Below are 24,331 nucleotides of genomic sequence, written 5' to 3' on the forward strand. Positions count from 1 at the left end.
ACAGTAGGCAATCGACCTGAATCGAGAGTTCATTCTTGCGCCTGTGAAATGGTTTAAATTTCTCAGGGCATGCCCTGTACGTGGCTGCCCAGTCCCCATTCAGGACACATTTCTTGACTAGAGACAATAGCGGGTCTCTATTTGTCCAGACTTTAATCTGACGGGCTGTCACGGGTGAGCCTTCGCTTCCGAAAGCTTCAACAGCCATGACCATCTCAGCACCATGCTCGGTGGTGGCTAGTGGGAGCCTGCTGAGTGCATTGGCGCAGTTTTCGGTGCCCGGTCTGTGCCGAATTGTGTAGTCATAGGCAGCTAACATGAGTGCCCACCTCTGTATGCGGGCCGATGCGTTTGCATTTATGGCCTTGTTGTCGGCCAAAAGGGACGTTAGGGGTTTGTGATCTGTCTCCAGCTCAAATTTCCTGCCAAACAGGTACTGGTGCATTTTCTTTACCGCATATACACATGCGAGCGCCTCCTTTTCTACCATCCCGTAGCCCCTTTCTGCCTGGGACAGACTCCTGGAGGCATAAGCTACCGGCTGTAACTGACCCTTGGCATTGACATGCTGCAACACACACCCGACACCATAGGACGACGCATCACACGTTAACACAAGTTTCTTACATGGGTCATATAGCGTTAATAGATTGTTGGAACATAACAAATTGCGTGCTCTCTTAAAAGCCCTTTCCTGGCTGTCCCCCCAGACCCATTCGCGACCTTTGCGTAGGAGGACGTGTAGCGGCTCTAGCAGCGTGCTCAATTTGGGAAGAAAGTTACCAAAATAGTTCAGGAGCCCCAGGAACGAACGCAGCTCCGTCGTGTTACGGGGTCCAGGTGCTCTCTGGATCGCTTCCGTCTTGGATGCAGTAGGGCTGATCCCGTCTGCTGCTACCCTCATCCCCAGGAATTCTACCTCTGGAGCTAGGAAGACGCACTTCGCCTTTTTCAGTCGCAGACCTACCCGGTCCAGTCTGCGCAGCACCTCCTCCAGGTTGTGGAGGTGTTCTTCAGTATCGTAACCCGTAATGAGGATGTCGTCCTGAAAAACCACCGCACCTGGAATCGACTTGAGGAGGCTTTCCATATTTTGTTGGAAGATCGCGGCGGCCGAGCGAATCCCGAACGGACATCTGTTGTACTCAAACAACCCCTTGTGTGTCGTGATGGTGGTCAGCTTCTTCAACTCACTCGCCAGCTCCTGGGTTATGTAAGCTGAGGTCAAGTCCAATTTTGAAAAAAGTTTGCCACCGGATAGCGTCGCAAAGAGGTCCTCCGCTCTCGGTAGCGGGTACTGGTCTTGGAGTGACACCCGATTGATGGTGGCCTTGTAATAGCCACATATCCTGACCGACCCATCCGCCTTGAGCACCGACACAATTGGGCTCGCCCAGTCACTGAATTCGACTGGCGAGATGATGTGGTCCAATTCGCCTTCTATCTTTTCCCGCATCACATTCAGCACTGCTCTGGCCTTGTGGTGTACTGGTCTGGCGTCCGGGTTTATGTGAATCACTACCTTGGGCTCCATGAAAGTGCCAATGCCGGGTTGAAATAATGAGTCAAATTTGTCCAGGACCTGTGAGCATGATACTCGCTCCACAGAGGAAATTGCATTGACATCGCCCCATTTCCAGTTCATGACAGCAAGCCAACTCCTCCCCAGTAGTGCAGGACTGTCCCCTGGGACAATCCAGAGTGGCAACCTGTTCTCCGAATCTTTGTGGGTCACGACTACCGTGGCGCTGCCTAGCACCGGAATGATCTGCTTTGTGTAAGTCCGTAGCTGTGCGTCAATCGGCGATAATTTTGGCCTCCTGGCCTTGGATGCCCACAACTTTTTGAACTGTTTGATACCCATCAGGGACTGGCTGGCACCTGTGTCTAACTCCATTGATACTGGGATGCCATTGAGGAGCACTTTCATCATTATCGGTGGTGTCCTGGTGTATGAACTGTTTACGTGCTCCACATGAATTCGCTGAACTTCAGCTTCCAGCGATTTCCCCCAGTGTCCATTTCTGCAATTTCTGCAGGTATTTTGCTCATCTCTGCAAACTCCGGCTGAGTGTATGCCTCCACGCCTCCAGCATGAGTTGCGGTTTGAAACAAAAGGTCCCTTGCCAGTCGATCGTCCCTGACTGCCCCTGTTATTGTCCTTGAGTGCACCATTAACAGGTGTTGATGGCCCCATTACTGGCCGCATTGTCCCTTGCAATGGCATGAATCGCTGTTCAGCTTGTCATTGTCTCTGTCGAACTCCCCCTCTGGGTTCGACTACATGTTGGGGCATGCCTGACTGCCCTTGTCTGCCTGAACTGTGTGCTGCTTTAACAATGTTGAATCTCTGTCCCAACCATTCCTTAACACAGTACCTCTCGTCTGTTCTGCTAGTGGCCATGCTCGCGTGGTTTAAATCCCAGTTTCTTGTCGCCATTGATACGTCCTTACTATACAGTATAAATGCACACGAGGCCCATGCTTGAGAGGTCAGTCTGTGACCTGTCCTTTATTTCATAGCACTCAAGTGATGAAGGTGGGTGGAGCTTCCCCTTTTATACCTGAAGGTCCAGGTTAGCAGTGTCTCCCACCTAGTGGTCAGTGTTCTCACGGTGTACAGCTTAGGTCAATTTATACATGGGTTACAATGCTGGTTGAATACATGACACGCCTGATCCTCATATCCCCCGTTTCCCCTCGAGTCCAAAAATCTATCCATCTCATCTTGGATATACTCAATGACTGAGCATCCACAGCCACTTAGGGAGGGAACAAGTCACTCTCTCGTTCTTTTTCTATCTCGATGTATTGCCCGCAAGGAAGTAAAATTGCAAATCAATAATAGGAAATACTTAAGATTTTTATCGCGCCTCCTCACAATAAAATGGCTCAAAGCTCTTCGCAGAATGAGTAAGTCTTCAGTTCCAGTAACCGTTACATAAGCAGCAAATTCGGAACAGAATTGTGATTGTTGACCACGCTTGGGGAGATCAAAAATAGTTTTTTTTCCACGAAAATAAGATCCTAATTTTTCTCACTGTGCCACATAAAAAGATTAAAAGCAGGCGGTTTCGCAGACTGCTGCGCCTGTACCAAACCCAACAGCTGTCCAAGGTATCTCACGGCCCTGCCTCTTGGTAGCAGGTTGACTCTCCCGTTTCCTTTGATCTGCTAAGACGTCAGAAAATCAAAGGGCAAAGCAATCAGAATGGTGGTGTTGTTGATCCTGGCTGCGTGGGTTGGGGGTGGGGAGAGCAAAGGTCACATGGCGGGGAGCGAAGAGGAGAGACAGAGTGTAAGTCACTCTGAGCCACATTTGGACAAAGGCAAGTTTGCCTCACCGTAGGGAAGGGCCGGGGGCAGGGTAAAGCAAGACTGAGGAAACGCCAGCGATACATAACCAGCACTGGTGTCGAATCGGAGGGAGTGCTGCATCTGCGGAGGGGGGGGGGGGTGGAGGGAAGTTATAGGAGATAGGAGGGAGCTGTACTCATTGGAGTTTAGAAGAACGAGAGGTGATCTTATTGAAATATGTAAGATTCTGAGGGAGCTCGACAGGGTAGATGCAGAGAGGAATCTAGAACCAGCGGGCACAGTTTCAGAATAAGGGGTCGCTCATTTAGAACTGAGATGAGGAGGAATTTCTTCTCCCAGAGGGTTGTGAATCTTAGGGATTCTCTGCCCCAGAGAGCTGTGGAGGCTGGGTCATTGAATGTATTTAAGATGGAGATGGACAGATTTTTGAGCGATAAGGGGATAAGGGGTTATGGGGAGCGGGTGGGGAAGTGGAGCTGAGTCCATGATCAGATCAGCCATGATCTTATTAAATGGCGGAGCAGGCTCGAGGGGCCGAATGGCCGACTCCTGCTCCTATTTCTTATGTTCTTATGTAGACTGTTCTTAGAGATGGAGGGACCAGAATTGCCACCCGCCCCAATGGGGCGCACCGACTGTTATTTAAGCAATGCGGCGATTTTCAGGCCTTTGTTGTTCTATTCCAGTCGGAGCGGTGTTGCTGTCGTCAGCGGGGTGCAAGTGCAGGCGGTCAGAACGGCCGATGCTCCGAGTCATCAGCGTCACAATGTTCCTCCCCTTCAGTTAAAGGGGAGGGTCGCTGCGGGCTCTGCAGCCACTTTAGTGGCAAACACTGGGCCACCAGGGAGGGTTTTGGCCGGGCCAGCAGCCCGGTGCCCAAGAAGGAGTACCGGGCTGCCTGTTGGTGGTTCGGCCGAACCCGTGGCTACCATTGTCGGACCAACCTCGGAGTCAGCCGACAATTAAAATAAAATGGCGGCTGCGGCAGTACGCCCTCCCCTTTAAGGCCGGACGTGTCGCCCAACCACACATGGCTTCCTGCCGGGGAACGCTGTCGGGGGCAGCGAGCAGCGGCCGATCCACTCCCACGCCGGGGCGGAAAGGGGTCACCGGCGGTCGGTAAGGGGTCGGCGCGTGCCCGACAGGGCGGGAAAACGCCCGGGGCGGTCCCGTACACCGCTCCAAAAATAAAGAAGGGCAACTTACAAAATGGCGGCTCTCCGCGCCAACCGAGCGGCGGGTCCTCGCCGACCCGTGGGCGCCTCCTTGAGGCAGAAAGGGACAATTTCAGCCCCGGAGTGTTTGATGCCAGTCCAACTTGCTCTGGCACATCCTTCTCTCCGAGCGATCAATGCCACCCTGAGCAGATTTATACGTCCAATAGGCTCAAGTTCCATAAGGCGGGTTAATGAGCCCTCGGCCCCCTCCTATTCTTAAGCCATTAATCTAAGATGGCAGCTTATTGAATCCATACATCTGAGCAAGATAAACCGAGCTGGTAAAATGTGTGTAACAAAGCTTTCTTTCAATAATATTCTCAAATGCTCAAATGTCAGTCTAAAGCTCTGTCTGTACTTCATTGGCCGGAAAGGTCAGTGTTGTGATTCCTAAAACCCGGCAGGTTCCATTTCACCCGGTTTATTCCCACCTTCTCCTTGCTGCGCGTGTCCTCAAGGTTCTGAAGTCGATTGTTCCATAGCTCGGCTCAATGTTGCCTGGCGTTTTAGGAACTTGCCGGCCGCTGCCTGATGGGATACCCTTTGAAGCCACGGGGCTGGATTTTCCGGTCCCTTGCGTTCGGGGTTACGCCCCGGAGCGGCGGGAAAGGCAGCGGTGACGTCTCCAGCGCCTCGCCGCGATCCACCGGTCGGGCTTTGCGACGGCGCTCAGCAGCTCCGCCGGGAAAAGCTTCGCCGAGTGTGCAACGCCTCTGGCTGCGACTCCGGCGCGGGTTTTACATTACTTTACCTTTCTCACCGCCGCCGGGATCGTGGGACCGTTCCGATTTCCCAGGCGGTCGTTGCGGGCGCGATTCCGCCCGGAATGATCCCGGCGGCGGTGAGAAAGGTAATGTAATGTAAAAATAAGTGCGAGTGTTTTTTGTTTTATATTTTTGTGAGATTTGTGTTGTGGTGGCGTGGGCAATGATTTAAGAATGTTCCCCCCTCCCCCCCGGCCTCTCTCGGAGCGTTCCCGACCTGGCCCTTTAGCTCGGGAGTTTCCCATCCTTGTGCCACGAGAGGTGTACGACGCCTCCCTTCGCGCTGCGCCCCCTGACACACGGCCCAGATGCCCGGACTTCCTTACCAAGGCGCAAATTGTTCCCGCCCCGCCTCCGATGTCGCCTCGAAAACCAAAGTCTAAAATCCGACCTTTTGACTCCTTTTGTTGTTTTGTAAACCCGACTCAATGTTTCTCTTCAATCTTCCAGGAGATTGGGTGGGGCTCTCTCAATATATCTTTCGAGACCAATTTTCGAAAGTCTGACACTATCCTTACTGCCCTCCTTTGAATTTTTCCCACTGCCTTCCATTCTTTTCATTGGTGGCATGTTCAAAACTTGAGACAAAGTGCGGCCTGTCTATTGCTTTGTCGAGTTTCCGGCCCCGATATTAGCGGGGAGGGTGTGGGGGAGCGGGGTAGTGTGTACCGCAGTGGGAGGGGTCGGGGGAACCTGGCGAGTCCAGGGATGCGGAGGTCTTGCTGAATTTAACAGCAGGACTCATTAGAATGTTTTTCTTCCTTGGGGACAGCCCCTGGAAATCGTGATCGTGGGGCAGGTTGGAGATCGGGGTTGGGCGGGTGGGGGGGTGGGGGGGTGGGGGGATGGGTTACTGGGAGGTCATCCCTCGCGGCCAGCTGTAAGAAATTGTGAATTGGAAAAAAATAACTTGAGACCAAAAGTCCCGAGACTGGTGTTAGGATTGAAGCCAATAGCTAAAGTGACTTGAACAGTGTGAACATAAATAACTGATAACAGGCAGCTCCAAACATCCGAAGGCCAAGAATGGCCTGTCTGACTCCAATCGTGGGGGGGGTAAATGTGAAGGGGAGGGCTTCACACAAGAGTTGAGGCAAAGAACTCGACATATTATAAGTTAAATGGATCCTGCTAATATCCTACTCCCGGCCCACCCCTAAAAAGAGATTAAAAGAATGACCTACAATGCGTTTCAGGGCAGACGGTGAAGGTTAGAAATGTCTGTGCCACCAGCCGTATGTCCGATCGGGACTAGTACCAGCTACTTGTCACGGTCGTATGTCTATCTTAATTGTGTGTTGTGTTTGACTATATTTGAACTACCACTCCCTTAATAAAATGCCTTAAAAGTCCTAAGACCCTTTGGGTATGTGTGTGTGACCTGTGATCCTAATCATACAAAGGAGGCGGGGGGGTGAGGGGAAAGAGAGGTCGCGATCAGTAGAAGGGAGGCCCGGGGGCATGGTGTGGGAATGAGGATGCACGCCTGCTCCTCCTGGCCCACAAAGTGTGCTATAAAAGGTACTTAACACTTACTTTCCGCCTCCCTTTCACTGTCGGGTTTCCCGAGACCTGGGAAACCCGGCCGGCAGCAGTTCCCCACCTCACCGTGCAAGCCCGCTTTAAATATGTTAATTTGGTGCCCCGCCTCTCCAGAACAGGACACCCGCTCACTTCGCTACCCGCCACTGCACAAATGCCAACGGGCGCGTACACGGAACGTTGGGGATTCGTTTCCTGTTTTTTAGGGTTTAAACCTTCCCCCCACCTCCTCCCACCCGTTGTGGGTGGGGTGGGGGGGGGGGTGGTTAATATCGAGGCCTCTGCATCACTTCTTTTAAGATATTGGGGGTAATTCCGTGATCCAGCACTCACAGGGTCCTCGTCTCTGAGCTTTGCTCCCTCCTCAAGCCCGGCTTCCACGCTCGGAGCCCTGGATCAGAAGTTAACCCTGCCACAGACCGGTGGCATTTGCCGCTTGCAATTGACAGTTCAATTCCCGTGACAGGCAAGCATGGGCTACGCTCAAAGGCCACACGTGGGTACAGTTCTTCCTGCAGTTGGTGCTCCATCGGCTCCAGCTAGAACCTTCCCAAGGTTTTGTTTAGTGTTGTTGTGTGCCAACAGTGCTTACAATTTCACTGCAAACGTTTTGCACTTATCTCAGTCAATGCACACGGTGATGCACTCACTAATATCTCCATCATCCCGCCTCTAGCACGGACAAACCTGGAAAATCTGACTGCAAGATCCAAGTGACCTTGGCCTCTTCGAAAGCTGCAATACCCTTGGTCACTTGGCCAATGCAATATCTTTGAATCTGTGAATTTTGGGCGTCCGCTGTACTTCATTTGGGATTTATCCCCGCCCTGAATTAAATCAGTTGAAATTGTTGCTAACTTGGCATTTGGCTTACATTTTAAGGCCAAACTTTTTTTAATGGACTGTTTACAACAACAACACAAACCCATCCACATCCAAACACTGAACCATATATGGGCTCAGACGTTCTGACTGATATAATCCGCGTGATGTTGATGCTTCAGAAATAAGCCAAAAGAATTCTGTTTATATGTGAACTGGGTGCTCACTAGGCAACCAGTAACTCCTGTGTTGTTTCTGTTTACCAGACTGCGAGCGAGCGTCGTATTCTTTCTCATTGTGCCAAGGACTTGTGCCAAACCAGTCAAAACAAGAGATATTGGATCGTTCGATGAAACCTTCAGGTTCTCAATAGCCTCGTGACTCTCGCCATGGTTTAGTCTGCACCGACGCAGATCCGCAGAACCTGTGCCTCTAACCCAGAACACATTTACTCTGCAAGTACCCTGCACCCTAATCGAGAGAATTATTCTAGTGCTCCCCTGTCCTTTCATGCCCTAGTCCCCTAGTCTGCCCCGACCGTTCAACATCTGAATCAGCCTGAGGTACACAGCCCACAGGAATCAGGGTCAAATGTATCTTTATGAATAAATGAAAAACATTTCTCAAACCTTGTACATGAAACACAAAACGTTAAAATGCAGGTACAGTAAGTAATCAGGAAGGCAAATGGAATGTTGGCCTTTATTGCAAGGTGGAGGGGGGGATGGAGTATAAAAGTAGGAAAATACTGCTCCAACTGTACAGGGCGTTGGTGAGGCCACACCTAGAGTACTGCGTACAGTTTTGGTCTCCTTAGAACCACAAAAACATATAAATTTACAGAGTAGAAGGAGGTCATTTCGGCCCAGTGTCTGCGCCGGCCGACAAAGAGCCGCACGGCCCTCGGTCAGCAGTCCTGAAGGTTACATATAAACCTATGAACAATGACGGAAAGACAAAGAGCACCCAGCCCAACCAGTCTGCTCACCACAACTGCAACACCCCTTATACTGAAACATTCTACACTCCATCCCAACCAAAGCCATGTGATCTCCTGGGAGAGGCAAAAACCAGATAAAAACCCAGGCCAGTTTATCATAGAAAAAATCTGGGAAAATTCCTCTCCGACCCATCCAGGCAATTGACACTAGTCCAGAGATCACCCTGGCCGTATTCTATTCCGTGCAGTACTTACCATTATATCTGCGCCGTCCAACAAAAGGTCATCCAGTCTAATCCCAATTGCCAGCTCTAGGTCCGTAACCCTGGAGGGTACTGCACTTTAAGTGCCCATCCAACCATCTCTTAAAAGTGGTGAGGGTTTCTGCATCCACCACTCTTCCAGGCAGCGAGTTCCAGATCCCCACAACCTTCTGCGTAAAGAAGCCCCCCCCCCCCTCAAATCCCCTCTAAACCTTCCACCAACCACCAAACTATGCCCCTTCGTAATAGACCCCTCTACCAATGGAAATAGACCCATACTATTCACTATGTCCAGGCCTCTCAATATTTTGTACACCTCGATGAGGTCTCCTCTCAACCTCCTCTTTTTCCAGTGAGAACAAACTCAGCCTATCCAATCTGTCCTCATAACTAAGATTCTCCATTCCAGGCAGCATCCTAGTAAATCTTTCTCTGCACCCTCTCCAGTGCAATCACGTCCTTATTTAAGGAGGGGTATACTTGCACCCAAGGCAGTTCAAAGAAGGTTCATGAGGTTGATTCCTGAGCTGAGAGGATTGACTTATGAGGAAAGGTTGAGCAAGTTTGGCCTATACTCATTGGAGTTTAGAATAATGAGAAGTGATCTTATTGAAAGATTCTGAGGGGGCTGGACAGGGCAGATGCAGAGAGGATGTTTCCCCTAGTGGGGGAATCTAGAACTAGGGGGCATAGACTGAGAATAAGGGGCCGCCCATTTAAAAAGGAAATGAAGAGGAATTTCTTCTTTCAGAGGGTTGTAAATCTGTGGAATTTTCTGCCTCAGAGAGCTGTGGAGGCTGGGTCATTGAATATATTTAAGGTGGAGATAGACAGATCTTTGAGCGATAAGGGAGTAAAGGGTTATGGGGAGCGGGCAGGGAAGTGGAGCTGAGTCCATGATCGGATCAGCCATGATCTTATTGAATGGCGGAGCAGGCTCGAGGGGCCGAATGGCCTACTCCTGCTCCTATTTCTTATGTTTTTATTTCTTTTTCCATAACACAGTACCTTTAACAAGCACCAAGATCTCAGGAAACAAGAATCCAAAATATACTGCATCAAGCAGCTTTTGCAACACAGCTGTCAAAAAAGCTCGAAGAGAAATACATTTTCTTATTAAAAGGCGTTAGACTGTAAAGTTGTACCTCATTTCAATTACTTCTTGTCTGCTCTCTTCATATTTTTGTTTCCATTCATTTGCTTCTATTTCCTTAGCCACAATCTGTAAGGAAGATAAAATTTGCCATTGACATGATGTCTTACAGGTGATCTAACACAATGCTAACAAGCCACATCATACAACTTCACAACAGCAATTCCCCGAGGCCCCTCAGTTCCGTTTCTTTACATTATTCATTCACAGGGTTTGGACGTCACCGGCAAGACCAGCATTTATTGCCCATCCCTACTTGCCCTGGAGGAGGAGGAGGTGGTGAGCCGCCTTCTTGAACTGCTGAAGTCCACGTTGCCGCGGAGTGTCTCGCTGGGCCATTTCAGAGGGCAGTTAAGAGTCAACCACATTGCTGTGGGTCTGGAGTCACATATAGGCCAAGACTGGGTAAGGGCGGAAGGTTTCCTTCCCGAAAGGGCATTACTGAACCAAATGAGTTTTTACGATAATCCGGTAGATTCATGGTCTCCATTACTGACTCTAGCTTTAAATTCCAGACTTATTAATGGAAATTAAATTCCCCAGCTGCCGTCATGGGATTTTAACTCCTGTCTCTGGATAATTAGTCCAGGCCTCTGGCTTACAAGGAACATAGCCAGATCCTGTTCCTGAAATCCTGATCTCAGTTCTGCCATCACTGGAATGTGTCACACATAGACCACCTGGCTCCCCTTCCCCTACCCCTAGAATATTGGAGGGACAGCCACCTGGAACCCACTCTAACACACACACCGGTTATACAGCAGCGTGGGTACAAGCCTGGTTAGGAGGCCACCCTCTCCTGTCTCATGTGGAGAAGGTGCAGGCGCAGAGAGACCGAGAGAGGACACACGTGGGGTAAAAAGAAACTTCAAAATTAAATCAAAAACTAGTTGAGAAGAAAGTCAGATGTTGATAAAGGATGATCACATTACAGGCCAGATTGAGGGAGTAGGAACAAACATATATACAACTTACACCATGCAACAACAACTTGTATTTATATAGCACCTTTAACATAGTAAAACGTCACAAAAGCGTTATCAAACAAAATTTGACACCGAGCCAAATAAGGAGATATTCGGGCAAATGAAAGTGGCAGATTTTAAGGAGCATCTTATAGGAGGAGAGAAATAGAGAGGCGGAGAGATTTAGGCAAGGGAATCCCAGGGCTTAGGCTGCCGAAGTGATTAAAATCAGGGATGTGCATGAGGCCAGAATTGGAGGAGTGCAGTGATTCCAGAGGAGATTCCAGAGATAGGGAGGGGCGAGGCCACAGATGGAGTTGAAAACAAGGATGAGAAACTTAAAATCGAGGCGTTGCCGGACCGGGAGCCAATGTCGGTCAGCGAGCACAGGGGGATGGGTGAGCGGGACTTGGTGCGCGTTAGGATATCGGCAGCCGAGATTTGGATGAGCTCAAGTTTCTGGAGGCTGGCCAGGAGAGCACTGGAATAGTCAAGTCTGGAGATCATTAACATAAGCAGTGCCTCTGAAACAAGGAAGACTTGCTTCCACTCTCAAAGTGACCGAACAATCCAATACAGGAATTACAGTCTCTGTCACAGGTGGGATAGACAGTGGTTGAAGGAAAGGGTGGGTGGGGAGTCTGGTTTGCCGCACGCTCCTTCCGCTGCCTGTGCTTGGTTTCTGCATGCTCTCGGCGACGAGACTCGAGGTGCTCAGTGCCCACCCGGATGCACTTCCTCCACTTTGAGCGGTCTTTGGCCAGGGACTCCCAGGTGTCGGTGGGGATGTTGGACTTTATCAGGAAGGCTTTGAGGGTGCCCCTGAAACGTTTCCTCTGCCCACCTGGGGCTCGCTTGCCGTGTAGGAGTTCCAAGTAGAGCGCTTGCTTTGGGAGTCTTGTGTCGGGCATGCGGACAATGTTGCCCACCCAATGGAGCTGGTTGAGTGTGGTCAGTGCTTCGATGCTGGGGATGTTGGCCTGAGTGAGAACACTAATGTAACAAAGGCATGGGTGAGGGTTTCAGCAGCGGATGAAGTATACTTGCTACTGCTGCACAACAATACTCAAGACAAAGCAGATGAGAGACCATTTCCACTTTACAGCAAATAATTGGATACCGAGCGGGAACAAGAAGCTGGTCTGACTGTTCCATTCCTCTGACAGTTACACTGAGACATAATTATAGCATCCAATCGGAGATCAGCAGGAGTTAACTGAAACCTATAATTGCGTTCGTGTGTCGAGGATCTCAGCAAGAACAAATTGGTACAATTTTAAAAACCTCCGGGGATGAAACCGAGGGACAGCTGTAATGTGACTTGGGTCAGCAGCGGAGAGATGAGTGACCAACTACTTCACTCAGAAAATGGTCAGTCTTCACAAGAATCAAACCGAGACACCGCCCCTGAAAAATCTAAAACTCCACCGAACAACTCTGCCTCCTCCATTTAAAAACAAATTGGTTTGCTTCCCGCTGTTAGATCAATCATGAATCACAACGGGAGAATGGTTGATGCCAGTGGGCTTATTATTCGAGCCAATGTGATCAGTACTTACTTACTGTGACAGGGGTATAATTTGTTTTTAATTTATTCGTTTGCAAGATGTGGGCATCGCCGGCATTTATTGCCCATCCCTAATTGCCCTCGAGAAGGTGGTGCTGAGCCGCCTTCTTGAACCGCTGCAGTCCGTGTGGTGAAGGCGTTCACACAGTGCTGACTTTGTCATAGTGTGTACAACGGAGTGTCTTGCTGGGCCATTTAAGAATCAACCACATTGCTGTGGGTCTGGAGTCACATATAGGCCAGACCAGGCAAGGGCAGCAGATTTCCTTCCCTGAAGGGCATTATCGAACCGGATGGGATTTTAATGACAATCCAACATTTACACGATCACCATTATGGACACTAGCCTTTTATTCCAAATTTGTTTAATTAACTGAATTTTAATTCCCCAGCTGCCGAGGTGGGATTTGAACTTGTGTCTCGGGATCATTAACCAGGGCCTGTGGATTACTAGCCCAGTAACATAACCACCATGCCATCGCACCACGCTAATGATAATGACCTCTTCTCTGATTAAACTCAGGACGGCTGTCTTGTCGGCCTGCATGCTGCTCAGCTCATCGCACACTGCGCCCTCCATCTCGCTCAGAAGGGCCTTAAAGGAGAGCATACTCTCACTGCAGCACATTCCTGGCTCGGAGATTTGCTGCAGAAACAAAACACAGTCGTTAATCATAAGAACATAAGAAACAGGAGCAGAAGTCAAACATTCGGCACCTCGATCCCGCACCACCATTTAATAAGATCACGCTGATCTTCTACCTCAACTCCACTTTCCTGCACTATCCCATATCCCTTGATTCCTTTAATATCCAAAAATCTATTGATCTCTGTCTTGAATATACTCAAAGACTGAGCCTCCACCGCCCTCTGGGGTAGAGAATTCCAAAGATTCACCACCCTCTGAGTGAAGAAGTTTCTCCTCATCTCAGTCCTAAATGGCCGACCCCTTATTCTGAGACTGTGACCCCTGGTTCCAGACTCCCAGCCAGGGGGAACATCCTCCCTGCATCTACCCTGTCAAGCCCTGTTGAATTTTATGTTTCAATGAGATCAACTCTCATTTATTGATCCAGTGACAATGAGGGAATAGTTATCTGTGTCCTCATAGGATGATGTGTGACTGGGAGGGGAAATTGGAGGTGATTGTGACATCATCATCATAGGCAGTCCTTCGGCATCGAGGAAGACTTGTTTCCACTCCCAGTGAGTTCTTTGGTGGCTGAACAGCCCAATACGAGAGCCACAGACCCTGGTACAGGTGGGACAGACATTTGTCGAGGGAAGGGATTGTGTATCCATGGTGTAACTGCTCTTGTGCTCAAGAACATAAGAAATAAGAGTCGGCCATTCAGCCCATCGAACCTGCTCCGCCATTCAATAAGATCATGGCTGATCATCGACCTCAACTCCACTTGCCAGCCCGATCTCCATATCCCTTTATTCCCTTAAACTCCAAAAATCTGCCTATGTCAGCCTTGAATATATTAATGACCCAGCCTTCACAGCCCTCTGGGGTAGAGAATTCCAAAGATTCACCACCCTCTGAGCGAAGAAATTTCTCCTCACTCATATACCTCTTTGTTCAACCTCAGTGCTCACTTTGGCCAACATGTTTCAGACAGGCAACAAACGTGGTCAGTCGCTGGGGCCTGACAGAACATTAATCTCCAGCAAATCCTGGGAGAAAAATCACGTGGGGACTTTTTCTTTTTAATTGTATGTTTTTTTTCCATTTTCTGTGAACACTCTTTTATTAGATATAAATATATTGGAGTTGGTTACAAGGGTTGTTTAATTGACAGCCAAGAATTATCCAATCGGGTAATGAGTCTCTCCGCTTTCCAATTAGCGTTGGTCCGTGAGGAGGGACCTGTTGGGCGACCAATATACACCAAATCATTTTATACATCGAATTGGGTATATAGAATTATGAGGGGCCTAGATAGAATGGATAGGAAGGACCTATTTCCCCTTGGCAGAGGGGTCAATAACCAGGGGGCAGTGATTGAAAGTAATTGGTAGGAGGTTTAGAGGGGAGTCGAGGAGAAATGTTTTCACCCCGAGGGTAGTGGGGGTCTGGAACTCACTGCCTGAAAGGGTGGTACAGGCACAAACCCTCATCGCACTTAAAAAGTACTTCGATGTGCATTTGACCAAGGGAAATCAGGGATAGTATTAAAGCCAAGGAAGTGGCATACAAATTGGCCAGAAATAGCAGCGAACCCGGGGACTGGGAGAAATTTAGAACTCAGCAGAGGAGGACAAAGGGTTTGATTAGGTCAGGGAAAATGGAGTACGAGAAGAAGCTTGCAGGGAACATTAAGGCTGATTGCAAAAGTTTCTATCGGTATGTAAAGAGAAAAAGGTTAGTAAAGACAAACATAGGTCCCCTGCAGTCAGAATCAGGGGAAGTCATAACGGGGAACAAAGAAATGGCAGACCAATTGAACAAGTACTTTGGTTCAGTATTCAGTAAGGAGGACACCAACAACCTTCCGGATATAAAAGGGGTCAGAGGGACTAGTAAGGAGGAGGAAGAGGGAAATCCTTATTAGTCGGGAAATTGTGTTGGGGAAATTGATGGGATTGAAGGCCGATAAATCCCCAGGGCCTGATGGACTGCATCCCAGAGTACTTCAGGAGGTGGCCTTGGAAATAGCGGATGCATTGACAGTCATTTTCCAACATTCCATTGACTCTGGATCAGTTCCTATCGAGTGGAGGGTAGCCAATGTAACCCCACTTTTTAAAAAAGGAGGGAGAGAGAAAACAGGGAATTATAGACCGGTCAGCCTGACCTCAGTAGTGGGTAAAATGATGGAATCAATTATTAAGGATGTCATAGCAGTGCATTTGGAAAATGGTGACATGATAGGTCCAAGTCAGCATGGATTTGTGAAAGGGAAATCATGCTTGACAAACCTTCTGGAATTTTTTGAGGATGTTTCCAGTAAAGTGGACAAGGGAGAACCAGTTGATGTGGTATATTTGGACTTTCAGAAGGCTTTCGACAAGGTCCCACACAAGAGATTAATGTGCAAAGTTAAAGCACATGGGATTGGGGGTAGTGTGCTGACGTGGATTGAGAACTGGTTGTCAGACAGGAAGCAAAGAGTAGGAGTAAATGGGTACTTTTCAGAATGGCAGGCAGTGACTGGTGGAGTACCGCAAGGTTCTGTGCTGGGTCCCCAGCTGTTTACATTGTACATTAATGATTTAGACGAGGGGATTAAATGTAGTATCTCCAAATTTGCGGATGACACTAAGTTGGGTGGCAGTGTGAGCTGCGAGGAGGATGCTATGAGGCTGCAGAGCGACTTGGATAGGTTAGGTGAGTGGGCAAATGCATGGCAGATGAAGTATAATGTGGATAAATGTGAGGTTATCCACTTTGGTGGTAAAAACAGAGAGACAGACTATTATCTGAATGGTGACAGATTAGGAAAAGGGGAGGTGCAACGAGACCTGGGTGTCATGGTACATCAGTCATTGAAGGTTGGCATGCAGGTACAGCAGGCGGTTAAGAAAGCAAACGGCATGTTGGCCTTCATAGCGAGGGGATTTGAGTACAGGGGCAGGGAGGTGTTGCTACAGTTGTACAGGGCCTTGGTGAGGCCACACCTGGAGTATTGTGTACAGTTTTGATCTCCTAACTTGAGGAAGGACATTCTTGCTATTGAGGGAGTGCAGCGAAGATTCACCAGACTGATTCCCGGGATGGTGGGACTGACCTATCGAGAAAGACTGGATCAACTGGGCTTGTATTCACTGGAGTTCAGAAGAATGAGAGGGGACCTCATAGAAACGTTTAAAATTCTGACGGGTTTAGACAGGTTAGATGCAGGAAGAATGTTCCCAATGTTGGGGAAGTCCAGAACCAGGGGTCACAGTCTAAGGATAAGGGGTAAGCCATTTAGGACCGAGATGAGGAGAAACTTCTTCACCCAGAGAGTGGTGAACCTGTGGAATTCTCTACCACAGAAAGTAGTTGAGGCCAATTCACTAAATATATTCAAAAGGGAGTTAGATGAAGTCCTTACTACTCGGGGGATCAAGGGATATGGCGAGAAAGCAGGAAGGGGGTACTGAAGTTGCATGTTCAGCCATGAACTCATTGAATGGCAGTGCAGGCTAGAAGGGCTGAATGGCCTACTCCTGCACCTATTTTCTATGTTTCTATGTTATGGACCAAGAGCTGGAAAGTGGGATTAGGCTGGGTAGGTCTTTGTCGGCCGGGACCGACACGATGGGCCGAATGGCCTCCTTCCGTGCTGTAAATGTTCATGGTTCAATGGCGGGAGTGTGGGAGCAGGGAGGCCAGGTGATGGAACCTTCAGGAATACATTCAACTTGTGATGGCGACCCTATAAAAGAAAGACTTGGATTTATATAGCGCCTTACACGACCACCGGATGTCTCAAACCGCCTTACGGCCAATGAAGTACTTTTGGAGTGTAGTCATTGTTGTAATGTGGCAAACGCGGCAGCCAATTTGCGCACAGCAAGCTCCCACAATCAGCAATATGATAATGACCCAGATAATCTGTTTTTGTTATGTTGATTGAGGAATAAATATTGGCCCAGGACACCGGGGATAACTCCTCTTCGAAATAGTGCCTTGGGATCTTTTACATCTGCCTGAGAGGGCAGACGGGCCTCGGTTTAACAGCTGATCCAAAAGACAGCACCTCTGACAGTGCAGCACACCCTCAGCACTGCACTGGGAGTGTCGGCCTAGATTTTTGTGCTCAAGTGCCTGGAGTGGGACTCGAACCCACAACCTTCTGACTCAGAGGTGAGAGTGACATAAGAAGTAGCATACATGTAACAAAAAGAATCCTGTATTTTCATATCACCCATACCAGTTGATTCATCTTTAATATTTTGGCATGCAATGAAATAGATCTCCAGGGGATAGAATGTTGGCTTTTAAACAGCAGTGGTGCCGATGATTCCTTGCAAAGCTGTCTGGCCCTCTTGCTCAAGATGCCCGGAGCTTTATCTGCATTATTATTGCAAGACATGTCGACAAGAAGGCCAGCTCGGGAAACTGAAACGTAAGCTTGCAGCCTGCATCATAGTCTTTTCAGCTCTTTGACTGCCTGTGGTGGACAGGAGCCAGAGGTCTCACCGGGCGGGTGTTAGCTCTGCAGACGCCCGTGTCTGGATTAAAGCCGTTCATACACAATCTCCACAATCTCATTTTGCTGAAAGGTAATCGGATGCCCGTCTGGCACACTCTGCGCCCGAGCCAACCACCTGTTCAGGCAAGGTTCGCAGCCCATGCAGCTTGGGATATTGCCCACAGCATTGTATCCGCTCTTAACGTCCCTGATAACAGGCAAAGTGCAAGTGTGCATTTCCAGACTGCTAACAAAAAACAGGTGGGGGGAGCAGGAGACACAATTTATATTCCAATTTCCACTCTTGTAAATATTTGCACTCAAACTTCAGGTGGAAAGATATACTTTAAACGTTCACTCCCTCCACCACCTTCAACATTCACTCTCTCCACCACCGGCGCACCGTGGCTGCAGTGTGCACCATCTACAAGATGCACTGCAGTAATTCGCCAAGGCTTCTTCGGCAGCACCTCCCAAACCCGCGACCTCTACCAGCTAGAAGGACAAGGGAAGCAGGTGCATGGGAACACCACCATCTCCCACTACCCCTCCTAGTCACACACCATCCTGACTTGGAAATATATTGCCATTCCTTCGTCGCTGGGTCAAAATCTGGAACTCCCTCCCGAACAGAACTGTGGGAGCACCTTCACCACACGGACTGCAGCGGTTCAAGAAGGCGGCTCACCACCACCTTCTCAAGGGGCAATTTGGGATGGGCAATAAACATTGGCCTTGCCAGCGACGCCCAGGAACAAATTTTTTTTTTTTTTTTAAACTGTGTTCTCTGGCTACGTACACTGGTTTTACTCAGACTTAGTGCCAGAGTTGGGAGTCAAGGAATTCCTTGCAGCAACCCTGTTTATCATGCAAGATGTTTCCGAAATTAAAAAGGCAACAAAATTTCCGCATTGCTCTAGAATGAAATACCCCTACCCCTCTGACTGCTTGCCAACCTTTTCAAACTATCTTGTTCTGCCTTCACAATGGTTTTTGTCAGTGTTTGTCAGCCATGGCTCAGTGGGTAGCACTCTCACCTCCGAGTCAGAAGGTTGTGGGTTCAAGTCCCACTCCAGGAACTTGAGCACATAAATCCAGGCTGACACTCCCAGTGCAGTACTGAGGGAGCGCCGCACTGTCAGAGGTGCCATCTTTCGGATGAGATGTTAAACCGAGGCCCCGCCTGCCCTCTCAGGTGGACGTAAAAGATCCCATGGCACTATTTTGAAGAGCATCAGGGGAGTTATCCCCGGTGTCCTGGCCAATATTTATCTCTCAATCAATGCCACTAAAGCCGATTATCTGGTCATTATTACATCGCTGTTTGTGGGAGCTTGCTGTGCACAATTTGGCTGCTGCGTTTCCCACATTACAACAGTAACTACACTTCAAAAAGTACTTCATTGGCTATAAAGCGCTTTAAGACATGGTGGTCGTGAAAGGCTCTCTATAAATGCAAGTCTTTCTTATTTCAGCTCATGCTCTTGCCTCACAAAAGGATGCCTGCAAACTGCACTTAACAAAGATCCATCAGCGGCCAAGTGACCTCTCAGGCCCCACTCCCGTATCCCAATCCCGAATTAAAAGGCGCACAATTGGCATTGCAGACCGACTATCACAGACAATGCCAGTCCGCATGTTACAATTTTAAACTCGTGGAAGACACAAATTCTTATATTTCTGCTGTATTTATGAGCCAGTCAAGTTCACTGCTAGAAAATCAGAATGCATTAAGGCGGCATGTGGGATACTTGCCTTTATTAGCCGAGGCATAGAATACAAGCAAAAGGGGATTATGCTTGAACTGTATAAAACACTGGTTAGGCCACAGCTAGAGTACTGCGTGCAGTTCTGGTCACCACATTACAGGAAAGATGTGATTGCACCAGAGAGGGTACAGAGGAGATTTACGAGGATGTTGCCTGGACTGGAGAATTTTAGCCATGAGGAAAGATTGGATAGGCTGGGGTTGTTTTCTTTGGAACAGAGGAGGCTGAGGGGAGACCTGATTGAGGTGTATAAAATTATGAGGGGACTAGTTAAAGTGGATAGGCAGAAAAAAACCAAAGAGCAAGTTATTATTTAAATGGAGAAAGATTGCAAAGTGCTGCAGTACAGCGGGACCTGGGGGTACTTGTGCATGAAACACAAAAGGATAGTATGCAGGTACAGCAAGTGATCAGGAAGGCCAATGGTATCTTGGCCTTTATTGCAAAGGGGATGGAGTATAAAAGCAGGGAAGTCTTGCTGCAGCTATACAGGGTACTGGTGAGGTCACACCTGGAATACTGCGTGCAGTTTTGTTTTTCAGATTTATGAAAGGATATACTTGCTTTGGAGGTAGTTCAGAGAAGGTTCACTAAGTTGATTCCGGGGATGAGGGGGTTGACTTATGAGGAAAGGTTAAGTAGGTTGGGCCTCTACTCATTGGCATTCAGAAGAATGAGAGGTGATCTTATCGAAACGTATAAAATTATGAGGGGGCTTAACAAGTTGGATGCAGAGATGGGGGAGACTAGAACTAGAGGGCATGATCTTAGAATAAGGGGCCGCCCATTTAAAACAGAGATGAGGAGAAATTTTTCTCTCAGAGGGTTGTTAATCTGTGTAATTCGCTGTCTCAGAGAGCTGTGGAAGCTGGGACATTGAATAAATTTAAGACAGAAATAGACAGTTTCTTAAACGATAAGAGGATAAGGAGTTATGGGGAGCGGGCAGGGAAGTGGAGCTGTGTCCATGATCAGATCAGCCATGATCTTATTAAATGGCGGAGCAGGCTCGAGGGGCCGTATGGCCTATTTCTTATATTCTTATGACCTGTTTCCCTTGGCAGAGGGGTCAACAACCAGTGGGCATTGATTTAAAGTAATTGGAAGGAGGTTTAGAGGAGATTTGAGGGAAAATTGTTTTACCCAGAGGGTGATGGGGTCTGGAACTCACTGCCTGAAAGGGTGGTAGAGGCAGAAACCCTCACCACATTGAAAAAGTACTTGGATGTGCACTTGAAGTGCCGTAACCGTGGGATTAGGCTGGATGGCTTTTTGTCGGCCGGCGTGGACACGATGGGCCCCTTCTATGCTGTAAATTTCTATGATTGTATGATTTACAAATTTTTGCTTGCAGTTTTAGCATCAGGTTCTCCCAGGTCAGATTCAGCACAGGCAAGACACTGCACTCTAATCATGTGCCTTCAACCCAGTATTCAGTAGGACACCCCTTACTGTATCTGGGTAACACAGGTACATTGTCCCAAAAACCGGAATTGTCTGAAAACCAGAATTTTTGAGGCGGCCAAGATGGCGACATCGGGCGGCGAGGGACGAGGAAACTGGTAAAAAACGCAGCGCCGGGGGGGCCGCGAGAATCGGCGGGCGGCGAGGAGCGGAGGATCGGCAGGAAATGGCGAGGAGCGCCAGCAGCGAGGTCCGAAATCTGGTAAAACCCAAAAACCGGCATGGACTCGGTCCCGAGGTTGCAGGATTTCAGACGTTGTACCTGTACTTCCAATTCCTGCCTTTTGTTCAGTGTTGCTGCACTGAACTCTGAATTTCCCAACAACTATTACAAGCTATATTTTATTTTACATTTTCTCTGACCAATGGTCTCACTATCAGGGCCCCTTTTAAAAAATCAACCTGCTGCAAAGACTTATGATTGATCTTAATATCCTTTTGTGTTGTCTACCAGTTAGGTTTGGAAGGTTTGCTGAAGCGAGCGGAGTGCGGGAGCTGAATAAACACGCTCAGTTAGTGAGCTGCCTGTAGAGTCAGGTCTCTCTAATCAATCATTCAGGTCCGGTCATTCCTCCAAACCAAAGCTCCTGATCATTTCACCAGGGGCTCACGATTAAAATGAAGAAAACAAGTGATAAGACAAAAGAATGTCAACCCTGCAGGCTAGATATCCCATCACAATGATACGTATCTGCTGGACATAAGGAATAGGAGCAGGAGTCGGCCATTCGGCCCCTCGAGCTTGCTCCACCATTCAATGAGATCATGGCTGATCTTCGACCTCAACTCCACCTTCCCCCACTATCCCCCTATCCCCTGATTCCCTTAATATCCAAAAATCTATCGATCTCGGTCTTGAATATACTCGAAGTCTGAGCCGCCACAGCCCTCTGGGTTTTAATTGGGGATTCAGCTTTTGAGATTTCAACTCTCGTTCAGTAAGAACCTGTGCCAATCCCACAAGGGACAAGTTTGAGCGTTCTCAGCAACATCGGTGGACAAGGCTCCCAACTCAAGTGGCCAGTTAGTTACTTGAGATGCAATGGGAACGCTAGAATAGTAGTCATGTTATTGGACGAGTAATCCAGCTCACGCTGGTCCCTGAAGTGCCATGTCTCCACTCTGCTCCCGGGCTGCCACACCTCCGCTCATTTTATGGCGGGGCCTCCAGGAGGGCGACGGCTTACATAAACATAAGAACATAAGCATTAGGAACAGGAGTAGGCCATCTAGCCCCTCGAGCCTGCTCCGCCATTCAACAAGATCATGGCTGATCTGGCCGTGGACTCAGCTCCACTTACCCGCCCGCTCCCCGTAACCCTTAATTCCCTTATTGGTTAAAAATCTATTGGCTTGGAGGAGGGCGTCTGGATTGGACATCACCAAAATCAAGGTCGCTGATTTAAGCGTGGGCAGATACAGCAGGAGCGGCGAGAGATTGTAGAGCGACGTGATCGGGGCCCAGGAGAGCAGAGGGCCAGCCCACACTGCGATATGTGTGAGCTATCGGTCCGTGCAGCGGAGCTGGTCTCCAGTCATCCTGGTTAACCCTTGCCATCATATAAAGGCCGAGCTCTCAAGCCCGTGTGGTGGCTGGTGTGCAACGATCACCACACGTTAAAATCCACGCACCGGCATCTTCCAACCCTGGAGTTCAGGACTGGAACATCGGGTCCTTCATTGAAACACCTGTGAACTCGTGGAAGCAAGTCATCCTCGTTCGAGAGACTGCCTATGATGATGATGGATGAACTGTTAATGTGTAGAGTGATTGTTAAACTTTTGTTAATAAACCATCTAGTTCTTAATAGCAATGTGTTGCTATGAATTCTTAAACAAAGAACCCATGAAGCAAATACACTACACTGATGAAGATTAAGATTCTTCTCACATACTGTCGCAGGACTTCAGATACTTACAGGTGATAAGGGTACAAGTTGTTCCTGGTCGAATTCTTTTGATTTATCCAAACCTGAAACCGAAGCAGAGAGAGACCCATGTTATGTTGGCATGTAATGGATTATAACATTGTGGTGTGCGACATTTCCTGTGACCTTGTCCACTTTTACTGACTGGGAAAATAGCAAGCTGGCCCTCAGAATCTTCTTCAGCTTGAAGGGAAAGCAATGTGGCATCCTACATTAATAGAGATTTGGTTGCTACCAATAATTCCCCTTTAGGTGAGTTTCCAATAGTCAATATCTCGATTGTAGGTGGAGGCCCTCAGACAAGGGAGGGGGAAAATCAGAAGAGACATACTGGCTCTTGTATACCTCTGAGATACTTGTTAAAGAGGAGCTTGGAAGCAGGTACCTGGGTACCCCCTTTAATCTGGGTAATGGTGCATAGACTGAAAGAAAGGAAAATAGAAAGAAAAACCTGATTTTTTGACATTAATTTCTGCTGGGGGCCCACTTTCTAGTGATACGATAGTGATGCTCAGCATTTTGCACAGTGTGTTTATTGCTTGTCCTTTAAGTATTGTGCAATGCCTCTGATAGTAATTAGTTGTATTCTACGCACTTGGGCATGGTGGCTCAATAAGTGGCAAATTCCTTTACCTAGTGACTTAAAAACTGGCACCGCAATGGCCACCTTGCTGTGGCAATGAAGGTTCTGTAGGCAGACTGACAGGCTGATGTTTCAGCGCGACAGTGTGACCAATGGAACGGGATGTCCCTCATGACCGTGAGCACTGTAAATACAGGGTGGGGGACCTCTGTTCAGCAAACCTCGGCTGAAGGAACACTCCAGCTGTGTAGTGGTTTTTGCAACAGAGCAGTTCTCAATTACGGTTGGAATAGCCCAAAAAACCACATCACACAAACCTCTGTACACAATGGCATTGACATTAGAACAACATTTGCAAAACGCATCATTAACTCATTCGCTTGCAGGGAACACCCTGTTGCCTCTTTTGTTGTTTTAATTTGAGTCCTTCTAGTCCGACTAATATATGTCACTTTGCGACCCTGGGGTTTCATTATCTCTGCACATCTCCCAAACCGCACTGTAACTTCTGAAGGGGGCTGAATCTGGATTTGGTAAACGGGCCATTTGCAACATCTGGGGCCACAAACGGCAGATCCAGCAATCTGGCCATCACCAGCTACATTCACCAAACCCCCAGTGGGGATTTATTCCCAGTACTTTTTGAGCTGGACATTATTTTCAGAGTATAAACGGGCAGAAAGGTCAAACAATTTTTGCCAATTATCCACCCAGTCACATGGCTAAATCCTAACTTTCCTCGATGTCAATGCACGGCATAAATTTTATTTCTCCTTCAGAACTGCTCTTGATTTCCAGACTACAAGTTTTCTGAACTCGCCATTTCTCAGCCTGTGGCTCATCATAAACCTCAACTACAACATGAAACCGCCCCCCCCCCACCGCTCCCCCCCCCACTGCTCCCCCCCCC

The 24,331-nt window shown here is 48.5% G+C and overlaps 1 protein-coding gene across 3 annotated transcripts in view; it reads right to left on the reverse strand.

Annotated features, from left to right (window-relative positions):
• Positions 1-24,331, reverse strand: part of tacc1 (transforming, acidic coiled-coil containing protein 1) — a 220,533-nt gene that overhangs the window by 18,399 nt on the left and 177,803 nt on the right. For all 3 annotated transcript variants that reach the window (XM_070865966.1, XM_070865964.1, XM_070865965.1), the window contains 3 exons: positions 22,830-22,882; positions 13,054-13,197; positions 10,012-10,088 (listed from right to left, as the gene is read on the reverse strand). In XM_070865966.1, coding sequence (XP_070722067.1) covers positions 10,012-10,088; positions 13,054-13,197; positions 22,830-22,882 — 274 coding nt within the window. The remainder of the gene's footprint in view (positions 1-10,011; positions 10,089-13,053; positions 13,198-22,829; positions 22,883-24,331) is intronic.

Source organism: Pristiophorus japonicus, chromosome 22 (assembly GCF_044704955.1).
Source record: "Pristiophorus japonicus isolate sPriJap1 chromosome 22, sPriJap1.hap1, whole genome shotgun sequence".
Classification (NCBI taxonomy): Eukaryota; Metazoa; Chordata; class Chondrichthyes; family Pristiophoridae; genus Pristiophorus; species Pristiophorus japonicus.